Source organism: Dicentrarchus labrax, unplaced genomic scaffold (genome assembly GCF_905237075.1).
Source record: "Dicentrarchus labrax unplaced genomic scaffold, dlabrax2021, whole genome shotgun sequence".
Lineage (NCBI taxonomy): Eukaryota > Metazoa > Chordata > Actinopteri > Moronidae > Dicentrarchus > Dicentrarchus labrax.
This window is the reverse complement of record NW_026136714.1, coordinates 22,903,672-22,916,117: the sequence shown is the minus strand read 5'-3', so window position 1 is coordinate 22,916,117 and position 12,446 is coordinate 22,903,672. Positions and strand designations below refer to the sequence as shown.

Here is a 12,446-nt window from a genome sequence, read left to right as displayed (position 1 = left end):
AGAATCTGGACCAGGCTATTGGGTGCCACATCGATGATGTCACAGCCATGTTGACTGTCCCTGCATTGCTGTATGACATGCATTGTTAGTGACAAGCCATCTTTGCTGATGTCAGTTGGCTGTGTCTGCTGGCTGGCCCTGCAGAAGCTTCAAGTTTTTCTCTGTCATCACGCCTCTTCTTCCCAACATGCACTGGGGCTGGGTTTCACCGCTAAGCGTGCCCTTACACTCGCTTCCCTCCAAGCCTGTACACAAACACACACACACGTCGCATACTGCTACGAGTAAGGGCGTCCTTCTTCACTTCAGAGACAAATCAAAATGTGCTCCCTGATCACCGCATACTTGTGCACTAAATGCACAACAGATGTATTGCTTGACAACCACGAAATGAAAAAAAAAAACATTAGCCTGCAGAGCACACATGATTTGGAGCTGAACAGGAATGCATGTTGCAAACAGCTCAATATAAATTAAAGAGATAAATGTTTCCAGGTTCATGGTAAAAGCTAGATGTGAGGAACATCATGAGATGTTTATTTCTGGCCAATCTACAAAGCTGGAAGTCATTATTAATTTCTTCTAAAAAACTGATTATGGCATTTTAACCTTAACCTCACTGGAGACCTTACATCAAAACATTATTGAAATTAAGGGGGAATGGTTAATCTTTCTAGTTGTATGATGTTTCTTCTTATTTCCCCCCCTTTTCTGTTTTGTTAGGCTTTCAGGCTTTCAGCCAGAAAGTGAAAACTGAAGTGAATAGAGGAAGGAACTGAGCAAGAGAAAAAAAGATGGAGAGAATGAGGGAGGGAGAGAGAAAGACAAAAGCAAGAGGAGAAAAATGACATCTCCATATTAAGGCCTGTGTTGCCAGTGTCAGGTCTAATTTCACAGTGCCTGTGGGGAGCTGAATGCAACCAGTCAGCTCTAGTCTCATCTCGTTCCTCCTCCATTTTGAATCAGGGCCGGCGAATCCCAAGCTGGGGGGAAAGGAATATTACTGGCAAATTGGTTTTAGATTAAAGGAGGTGGCGAGGCATTCTGCTTTCTCAGCTCTTTCCCAGGTGCACTTAATCTAATTTCATTAAAGAGATGAGGACGGATGATCACTTGTGTCGAAACATTAAGCCGGTCCATTTTTCCCGTCCATAAAAAAACGTTAAGGTTGTCAGCGGCCCAGTGGGTGGCCTGTTTGTTATTGAATATGATGACTCTCGGAGACCAATCTGGATCTTGCAAAGCAGCAGGGGTTGGGGAGGGGTGTGTGGGAGGGGCTACATACCTACATGAATATATATTACCATCGCCATGTTCCTTTTTCAAGATGGCGGCAGAGGGGAAGTAGTAAAAACTGACAACACTGGTAATGACACGTAGAGGGCAGGCAGTAAATAAAGAAGAGGAAATACCAGAGGAGCACGAGATTTAAAGAAGAAAACAGAGCTGATGGAGGCGGTGGTGTTAACGGATATGTTTGAAATTCCCACAGCATGCTTGTTTTTCGTTGCACTGCGAACTTCATAGAGTGTACCCCCCCAATACATCAGCTAGGAGGATACCATTAGCTGACGAGCCATTACTGATAAGCCAGTAGAGATGCTCCGGTGCGGTGATATGGCATTCATTCTGCACACAGCAGGAAGATAAGGGGGTAGAGGAGGAATTAATGTGTCAATCAGAGCCTGTGCTCTGCCCTGGCAGATGAGTACACCGCAGCCATAAAAGAGCTCATAGACAGGATGTGGTAATGGTCCTTGGAGACTCCCCCGGAGACAGATACACTTTCTGCTGAGTGACTGCTCGGCAAATAGGACCAAATAGAATTAGCCACCCGGGTGTCCTCCGCTGTGGCTATGGTGATGCGGCGGTGGCAGTGGTAACGCACCTGACACGAGGCCACTGTGTTAAGGGGCTGCAGAGAATATAAGCAGCTCATGCTAACGTTTCGTACACAGACAGACAGCCACTGTATTATTTGCACAGGAGAAAGAATACAGAGGAAATTGGAGGAGCTGGCGAGGATGGCAAAGTGGGGCCTAACGGAGATAGGATGACACTTCAGGAGAGTGCATGAACAAACTGAGGAGGGATAAATCCCACTCTATTTCTTTCTCTGCCTCTCCAATGACAGAAAATGACCATCTTGACGTGGAGTATCTCAGACATGTCAGAGATTGACAGGATCGGCTGGCTGATAGATTACAGGTGGAGCAGCGAGGGGTGAGAGTGTTTTTGCCACACTTATTGCAGTTGAAAGGCCACTTTAAATAATACTTGTTATGAAACTGATTATGACATTTGTAAGCCTTGACAAGTTCTTATAAAACCAATAAAGAAAAGAAAATTATTTTACCTAAAATCATCATGTTACAGCAATAATTGAAACATTTCTCAAGTCCTTCTGTTAAATCATTGAGCTAACCCTAATGAGCATTCAGAATTAGCCAACCAAAAAAAAAAAACAGGATTTATTTTAAGTAACACTGATTCACCATCATATCAAATACTGTCCTTGTGATCTCTTGTTATCACGGATGTCATCATTACACAAGCCCAAGGATTCATTCATTTTTGGTGAAGCTCTAAACAGCTAACACATGTTCTGGGGCATGTAAGTACATTTTTTTCCCAACTGACAGTCACACAGAGACATGAAGTGACTCAAAGTATTTGGATCAAGAATAAAGAATGAATGATGTTCCCAGTTCTATAGAATGGCCTCAAACAGACTTGAATACAAGCAGTCCCCGTATTGCCAAGCAATTTACCCAACATGTGGCTTTCTCCTTCGTGAGCATCTAATTTAGCATGGCTACGGCAAACACACCAAGTGTTGCTTTAATAACAGTAAAGACAGAAAAAACGTAATTCTCCATGAGGAATCCTTAATTATGTGGGTTTTCCCCCAGGGTGCAGACATAAGCTAGGCAATTCAAGGTCAAGGCTGTTAGTTCTTTAAAATTAACACAGAATACTTGTCATTGTCAAACATCATGTAATCTTGGACAACTGGCGACAGGCCTCCCAAGAAGAAATGCCAGTAATGAGAACACAATACCCAGATTCTGATTGCTTGTTTCTTCAAGGCTGGGCCGATCTACATAAAGATCCACCCTCATGGCAGCCTCGTGCTGAACTGGAGGTGACCTGGCAATCTCCGAAGAATTCAAGTCTGACACGTTCTGGAAACACATCACTGCATGCCATCTCAAGCTTTGCTTTGATAACGAACAAGCTTCACAAGGTGCAGCAATCTAAACTGACTTTGCTGTGGCAGCAACTCGTCAGTTTTATTCAAATACAGTGTAACTGATTGCACCCTGGGGGCACACCTGGAAGCAATATTCTAATTAAGTTAATCTGTGAAATCCTGACAATGTGGGTGTTCAGGTGGCTGGTAATCTGATGTGAAAGGAGTCTTTGTTTTCATTGGAAAGATACGGGAGGAGCTGGCACCTGTTTCAGCAAAACGTTGCAGAAAATTATCGCTGTCGAGTTATCCTGAGTGCGGGCAATTACAAATGACAGTGTTTGTCTTTCTCCTCATGAAACCCAATTTTTACACCGTCGTTTTTTTCCCCTGGTTTTGGTGATGGCCTGTCAAAGTATTTTTCCCCCCAGTCTTCTTCTTCTCTCGTCAGCAATTTGCTATGGATGATTCGCAATCGTCATCAACTTGATTATGATAATATGTGTTTCTGAGGAAATGAAAAGGTCAGTGCTGCTTTAGCCTTTATCCAGATGTTCTTTTCTTCTTGCACTCTTGGCAAATACACGTACATCAACAGTGTATTTTGAAAGATTCCAAAACACTGACACTTGTTTTGAAATATGCTGTCAATTCATTTACATTTTCTGTTGGCCACAGTGCCATCATTAGATCAATGGAAAACACCAATACCTAACTTTGAGTCATTATTCTTACTTAGATAATAAGCTTTTAAATAGCATTCACATTATATGTGACTAGTTGCAATGTTGGGTGTGGCACAGGTCCTGTACTGCTCTATTTAAGGAAAAGTTTAAAGTAATTTCTGTTTTGGTGTTACATATTATAACACAGTGTAGTTTTAATGTAGTCTGACGATGGGATTTCTAAACTGCTCTGATTGTACACACACTGTTCATGTATGTATGTATGATTCTTGTGTACAAAAAAATCAAGCATCAAGCTAATGTTAGCTAGAGCAGGGATATATTTCATGACTCTGTTAGTGATATTACACATAAAAAACAAGTCCTGTTTGAGATCTCTTACAGGCTCCTATGTGTTACTTCTTAAGTGGCATTTAAAGGATTGTTTCACATTTTTTCAAGTCAGTCTTAAAACAACACAGACATGCCCATATGTACATTGAACACGTTTTTGGTTGTTGTAATTGTTCAATGTACATATAAGTAAGACTTAGTAAGACAATGTGAACAACAGCCTAACCCTCCACAAAACCAAGAGTTAGAACGTTAGAACTGAGAGTGAAAACTAAGAACCGAAACTAAAGCTTGAACAGACACGAAAAAGCAAGTAAAGGATCTAGGAGTGAGAATCAATAGTTTTACACAAGCCAAGATAAATGATCACAAAACTGCAGCCTTGGTTACAACTTTCTTGCCAACAATTATTCATTTGCAGTATTATTTGTCTGCCTATGGGACTCACATTAATGAGTTCGATAATAATTTTTTTCATAGATTGCATTCAGTCATTTTTGTCAACAAGTAATACATTTACAAATTTTGTTTCACAAGCTAAAACCGCACTTCATGGAAATATTGATGACAAGAGAACAGACTCAACCAGCGAAGCTGGCTCTTGACAGTGGACTGTGTAATAATTGGTACAAAACTCAACAATCAGACAGCTGAAAACTTGGCAGCAATGTATAATAGTCCACCATATCTTGAACTGTATCCCAGTCTGCCTAAACTGGCTGACATAAGTGGTGCCAAACGCCAAATATGGAGCTGTTTTACTGAACAGACAGAGGCTGACACCTAACCAACAACACAGCAACACCGCTGAGTTTCTACATAGCATTGCTTGTTTTTTTTCTCTTGTCTTTCTTCCAGTAGTGTTGTTAGTATCGCAGTATCAAACTTTTATATATTTAATGTCAAAATTTGTGACACTATATAGAACTGTTACAAGTTTCAAGTAACTGATAGAGCAGGAAGGAAAACAAAACCCTGAAAAGGAAACACTCTGAGAGCTTCCCTCCTACTTTACTTCCCTCTATACCCCCCACAGTGGTGCCAGGGAGCCGTATGGAGACTGACAGGCCTGCAACGTCTCTCTGTCGTGTCAACTAGCTAGCGCCCTCGGTTCCTTCTTGCTTCAATGAAGAGATAAAAGCCTATTGACTTGCCAGGCTACAGTTAATGCAAATTGGGCCTGCTATCAATGTATTATTTATAGGGAGAGCTGCAGACATTTCCACAGAACTGGGAGCTAAGCTTACAGGAGATTAGGCATGCTATCTCATTCATTTACCAGGGAGTAATTGCTAAACTGTGGAGGAATTAGAATGCGTGAGGTTCCCCGAAGGCGTTTCATCTTGTAACCAGGTGGCTGCCATCAGACAACCACCTCAGAGTCTGGGATAAACAAATACACAGAAGTGAAACTGATAGACTACATCTGTCAAATTGTCAAATGGTTAAAACTTGATGATGTCACTATTAAAAGAGTATGCAGCTTTTTTTAAGCATATGAAGATGCTGATAATGCAAGCTCGTTTTTGTGTTCCATGTCTTCACATTTGAATGTTTTTAAGAAGAATTAAGATTACATTCAAAATGTACATAAACCACCAAGAAAAAAAAGGCACCTTGTGAGAAAAAAACACATTCTCTCTGTCAAACTCTTACCTCAATTTTTGAGAAAAAAGGAATGTATTTATATGTGACTGGAAAATGAACATTGCAAAACTGTCAAATGTTAAACTATAATGATTACATAAGAGGCACGAAGTGGAGCTTTGATATTGCTATCTAGTATATTAGAGAAACAAGCAGATAGAAGTGATATGTGGGCCATGCGATAAGATTAAATGTGCACACACTAAAGCTTATTGTATGTAGCATACGCTATGATGTAGACCAGTGGTTCTCAACCTGGGGTCTGGGGACCTACAGGGTCCTGAGGTCCAGGGGGCAAGATATTAGCCCAATAAGAGACTGTATAAGAATTACTGTCCATAGATTTCACACTTTTCACTATTAATCTTCCAATCTACACTACACAGTTATGGAATAATAAATCTCATCAGACGGGGTCACCTGAGACTACATCTTATCAAATACGGATGTCCCTGATGTGTATCAATCTGTGGGGACTTGACACCAAAAAGGTTGTGAACCACTGATCTAGACTAGACACTGAAAAACAGCTTCTTCCTGTACTGCATTTTCCTTGCAAGTGGCAGTGTCTTTTAAACTTCGTCTTTTTGTTTTGCAAACAACAAACTATGACTTTCGCTCTTTTAGTTGAGAGCTTCAATTTGTTATTCACAACTCTCAACCACTTCATGTGGTGGGTGAATAAACACAGGAAAAGCAGTCTTACCTTGTCGTCAATGTCACTCTCGCTGTCACACTGTAACAGAAAAGAGACAGCCACATGAAATATAAGGAATTATTCATTTGGCTCCCCCCCAGTAGCCCACAATCAGTGCAGGTGTTATTTTTGTGTGCAACCTCTCATTCACTGACAGCTTTCAGTGCAAACGGCAGAGGATGAAGAGGGAAAGGAGAGTGTGGTAGTCTAAGAGAGTTTTTCATGTTTCAAAAGCAGCATAGCCGCACAGAACGCCATTCTGGTGTTTCTGTTGCAAATTCAATGCTGTATATTTACAAAAGATGAAAAAAATGAATAATACTATAAACTGGGTTCTATTATAAGGAGCCTGTTCAATAATTTTGCATTCAGCTGCAGCTTGTCATTTAGCCTTTTAAGAGTGCTTTAAAATTGGACGATAGTATCTCAAGGACAGAGAGAGCTTAGGCTCTCTGAATACTCAAACACAGCACCTATTAAGTGTGGTATTTCAAATCCACCTTCTGACAAACCAGTCCTTAATTTGTATGTCAGACTTCTACAGGGATAAAGGAACTAAATAACAAGAGAGGTGGTATTCTGAAATATGCCTTGTCTATCCCGGGGCCAAAGGCCAAAATACCATCTGTTCAGTCAAGAAGTAAAATGGGTTTTTCTTCAACACTTCAAATTTCACCAGTCGAGTAATTTAAATTAAAATATGAAGTGATCAGGCTTAACTATCTTGAGAAGAGATGCAGCCCTAAAAAAAAAAAAATAGATAAAGAGAAAAACGTCAGACCTTGTAACTGACAAACAGAGGGCCAGAGCTTTTCATTCCTGACATGCTCACAGGCACATAATAAAATAAAATAGCAAATAATAAATAAAAAAAGGGATTAAACTCCGGGAGTTTTTATTCACCTTCACTCTAAAATAATGTGTGAAGTCAATAACCCTGGCTTACTTTTTTCTGTCTAATTGTTTTTCAGTGCATACACCACACGTTTTTATGGTAAACATGACCACTTTCCTTAACTGAAATCCAATCCACAAGATCCTTGCTTCCGTTTCTCACATTCAGTTGTCGCTAAATGCTCTTGGCTGGTAACTCTCTCCCCCGGACAATAGATAGTAAAGTTGTGGAAACAGGAGTGGTCGAGCTGGAGGCCAGTCCCACTGGACCTCACAGCAGGATACATGAGGAGCAGAGCAATTCAAGCGGAGAGCCGCAAAGAGAGGGGGGAGTGCCCCCAGTGAAAAACTGCCATCAATCTGTCAATTAAGTTCCTGTGGCAACATATTTAAGTGGACCCTCTTTATTTTGTTTGACTCCCTTTCAGAGCCGGGCACAATGAGGAGGGAGCTGGGTCAATGGAGGCACAGCGGCCCTTTGTTGCGAGTGCGGTGGGTCCAAATGTATAATTAAGTAACGAGAGTAATCAGTGCAAGGGCTCAGTGGCCAAGATCTCTCAGGAGAGGAGAGTTTGGGGGAGGGGGGGGGCTTCCATGCCCTGTGATTCATCCTACTTTGACAAGGGATACAGCAGGAGTCCTTGCTGGCAGAAGCTTTAAGGGAAAAACATTGTGGCTCAACCCCTTGGGAGGGTTTATTGTTTGCATCTCTATCTGTAGAAAAAAAACCAGCGTGAACTCCGATTGTTCATCCTGAAGCATTCTTACACAAGACACTAAACAAGAACATAGACCTGTAGGATAAATACAGTAAAAGGATGTTTAATATGAGGCATTTTACTTGCTGCAGTGATTGTTGTTTATCCTTCCAAAGCATGTCAGTGAGCATCAAGAGAATAAGTGTGAAAGCAAAGGAAGCGTGCCTCACAATGCTGTAAAAAATGTCCCTGTGACAACTGTATTGTGCTGGTGTAAATATGTTTGAAAGTGTTGTTATTTATATTAGAATAATATTATAAATGCCCAGCAAAATATATTACTTTGTTGCCTACATTTATAAAACAATATTGATTCCTTGTCCAGTACCATTTAATGACCATTGACACAATAAAATAATAAAATGAAAGTCTTTAGTATTAACTTAAAAGTACATATCCACATGTACTTGGAATGGAAAATTAGAAAATATTGGCCACATTTCTATGCAACATGTCCTCTTTTCTCTTGGAGAATGTTTGCAAACCCTAATTTCTGTGCTTTTGCTTGTCAAAAGACCTTCATTACAGAGTGCAGGGCATTAAGAAGGGAAAGTGGCTTCGGCTTCTTGTCAATCAATTCTCCATTCAGACTAAGGATTCGGGACAAAATAATTGTCGACCATTTCTGTTAGGGGCACATCACAACCTGTAATCACCATCCATTTGTTCCCTCACCACTGTGGTATTTTATTTAAAAGGAATCACATTCAAAACGATGTTTCTCTCCATCTTGATCCATCTACGCATTACAAAAAAGGAAAATTGATCTCCAACTTCGTCCTACCCCCTGGAAACCGATGTAAATGTATTCTTAGCATGCAGCTGAACAGATGACTTCCATCTCACAGCGGTTGTGAGTTCCTCTCTATTACTGGGGACGAGTTTAAACCCTAGGTGATGGAGATGAACAACTGGCTCAGTCTATTCCCTGGGTGCATGCCTGGCCTTGTTGTTGCAGCAGTAGCCATGACACTAGAGATGAGGCCTCACAAGGCTGGAGCTGGCGAGGAGGAAAAATAATATCAAAAGAGCACAGCATGGTGCTTATCCTTTTACAAGAAGCATGCACTGCAGCAGAGCGTAAAGAGGAATACTAGCTACGGCTCAGACGGAGACAGAGAGAGACACAGCACAGCAGGGGAGAGATAGGCAGGTGGAAAGGGGGAACAAAACAACGCTAGGAACAGGCAGGGGGGATGCTATAGAGATGAAGGGATGGACGGATGGAGGTAGTGTTAGAGCAGTTTTTGTCAGGGCTGTATGTGATTGCCCTGTTGGGCTATTACACTTGGTTGAGTCAAAGAAAAGAATACGACGAACCTATAAAAGTACAAGATTGGGTCATGTTTGTGAGTGTGTGGGTGTGAGAAGAAGACCGCGTCATTTAGCAGCCTATGCTCCTTCGAATATCTAAACCGGGTAAAAGAAAACAAGGCTACGCAAGAAAACCAAATGGTGAAAATGCTAATTCACACACCCAAACAGAAACCTCCCTAAACAGCACGTCTGGTGGTCAGAGGGGACTTTGTTAAAATCGCAGAGATATGCAGCTCACTAAGCTGCCTGACAGGAGCCAAGCCCCTAGTGGTTTGTGTCTCTCATAGATGTTCACAAACCAAACAAACCCCCAAAAAAAGGAAAAAAGAGGAAGGAAAAAAACTGGCTGGCTCTTCAGAGGCAGGGAGCAAGCAGCAACATCTGCACCTGGCAACCGCCAGCTACGAAGGGTAACGGGGGACCAGCTTCAGCGGATGGCTCATCCACAACCCTCCCTCCCAGCATCCCACCTCCTCTCCAACCCTCCCTCCCCTCAGCCAGCACATCAGACGGATGCGTTTGACATTTACACAGCTTTCAACACTTCAGAGACAGGAGATTTATTCCGCCAGCGGCCTTGGCTGGAGCCGGGCCTCGACCTGGGCTGGCCCCCATGACGACCCTGTAGCTCAGCCCTGAAATGAGGCAGGGCTGAGGAGAGAGGAGCAAGAGGGAAAAAACAGAGAGAGGGAGGGAGGGATGGATGTCTCGATTCTCCTGGACATTTTCTCTGGCAGATTCCGATAGACGTGCAAGGGGAAGACAATAAGCGTTGCGCATCCCGGAGCACATTAAAACGACTGGCCAAATTAATCACACAGTTCCACTTGTCACACTCGGAGGACAGTCTGCCATGAATTCTGCCTCAGAGATAGAGAGAGGAACAGAGGAGGAACTTGCCCGGCTACGCAAATGCTGGCACGGCGTCAACGACTGTCTGCCTGAATACTGATCGCAACCCTGTACTTGCTGCAAGAAATCTAGAAAAAATAGGCAAAACAAGATCTGCCTGAGCTGCTGGCATTTAAGTGTCACTGTCAGTTCCTGCTCAAAATAAATAAAGTAATAAATAAGATTCAAAAAGAGAATATGAAAAGTGTGCACTGACAACACTATTTGTGATGAAAGCCAGTCATTGTAAGAAGATTTGCCAACAGATTATTTTGTAAAGTATGCAACGACTTCAGATGCAGTGATAACCGGAGAAATAACTAATAAAGGGTACAAACAACTGTCTGCTGATATTACACTATTCACAACCGTTTCGTGGTACCCCAAAACAATGTTGCTCTGACTTTAACACTGAATTGTTCCATTTGGGATATGGCTATTACATCCTCAAAACCTTTACATTGCTTTGCACCAGGGACTGAATGTCTTAAATCAAAAGATTGAAAAGTGACAAGAAAGAAATGATGCTGCATGTAAAAATGGAAGCAGGCCCACAAACACTCAGTGAGACAGCAGCAGCACTTGATCCCTTGTCCAAGTGAATAAGGTGACAAGCAGACAATGCACCGACGTGAGAAATAGCTTCAGTTTAGACGCCTGTCTCTAGGGACATATACTGAGATACCCCTGATTGTAAGGGAGCGAGCACTGACAAACCCAGATCTCCTAGAGTGAGAGCACACAGAGGGGGTAATGGTCCATTTAGATAGTCGAGGACCAAAGCAGTGTCGGATACTGGTGGAACAACACCAATTTCCCCCCGCAATTTCCCTCCTGCAGATGCTAGGATGAGGTGTGGGGATGTAGGCGGCGTGACCACTCTGATGGGGCGTGGAAGCACAGCCTCGGTCCCTGCTGGGGGACCTCCTGCCAGGCCTGAAACATCAGTGGGATATCTGAAGGTCTCTTTGGCCTTGTGGAGAAGGGTGAAGCCTAACTTCAACTTCCATAAGTTACCAACAGGATGTTTTTAGCATGCTCTTAGGGTTCTCATCCTCACTGAAACGTACTTAGAAAGCAATGAGTCACTATAAAGTTGAGGAGGACATGTGTGTATGCATGCTTAGGTGTGCTTACGTGTGTGTGTAAACAAGTGAGTGCTGAACTTGAGTGGCGGTGCTGTATTCATTTTAGGGTTTACGTGGTTTTACTCACATAGCACCACTGCATTTAACTTTCTTAACCACAGAGAGGAAAAAAAAACTCATGTGATTGCTCTTGACCCCACTAGCTGTATCTTAAAGCACCACCTAGCAAAGTGATTTGATCACAGGATCAAATCTATACAGCCATTTGACCCTTGACCTCCCCGGCAGGCAGCATGGGAAGTCAGCTGATTACCCTGGGTCAGCCTAGGAGCTCTGGATTAAGAAAGTATTGATCCTAGTGAAGATGTAGGGTCCAGAGGGAATGAGATTGAGAGAAAAAACTCTGCCGGGTAGAAATGATATCGACCAGCAAAAGGGGCCTAGACAGGCTCTCGCGTAAAACCATATTTGAGCTTGGGACCTCGGAGTTGGCTGTGCAAACAGAACGACGGCTTCAGCAAAAGCTCCTTTCACAGAGGCCCATTGAAAGAGGAAAGAGAGAGAATGAGAGTGAAGGAGGATTGAAGAAGACAACCTCAGAGAAATGCTCTTTGCATTAGCCAGACACACAGAGGCCTCAGGTTCAGAGCTGACACACTTAAGGGAAGAGTCAGCGGGGGCCATGTAAATCAAGCCAGGGTGAGGAAAGATATAGTCCTGACCTGGGGCCAAACTAAGCAGACTTTAACATTACCCAGAGTCCATGTAAACAGCACTGAGACCTGGCAGTGCTCTGTTTCACTTCCATGCAAAGTATGTGGTGAGGTTGGGGAGGAAGAGGGGGCGGGCGGGGGAGAGGGGTTGCATGGACAGATTGATGGTGATAGTGGTGGGGGTAAACTTGAAGAGCTGTCCCCCTTCTTCACTAAATTAAAGGACCGC

The 12,446-nt window shown here is 42.7% G+C and overlaps 1 protein-coding gene across 13 annotated transcripts in view; it reads right to left on the bottom strand.

Moving 5' to 3' along the window:
* fbrsl1 (fibrosin-like 1) overlaps nucleotides 1–12,446 on the bottom strand; it is a 274,086-nt gene that overhangs the window by 82,148 nt on the left and 179,492 nt on the right. For 10 of the 13 annotated variants that reach the window (XM_051423597.1, XM_051423587.1, XM_051423588.1 and 7 more), the window contains one exon: nucleotides 6,566–6,595. The exons of the other annotated variants lie outside the window; for them this stretch is intronic. In XM_051423597.1, coding sequence (XP_051279557.1) covers nucleotides 6,566–6,595 — 30 coding nt within the window. The remainder of the gene's footprint in view (nucleotides 1–6,565; nucleotides 6,596–12,446) is intronic. 13 annotated transcript variants of the gene reach the window in all.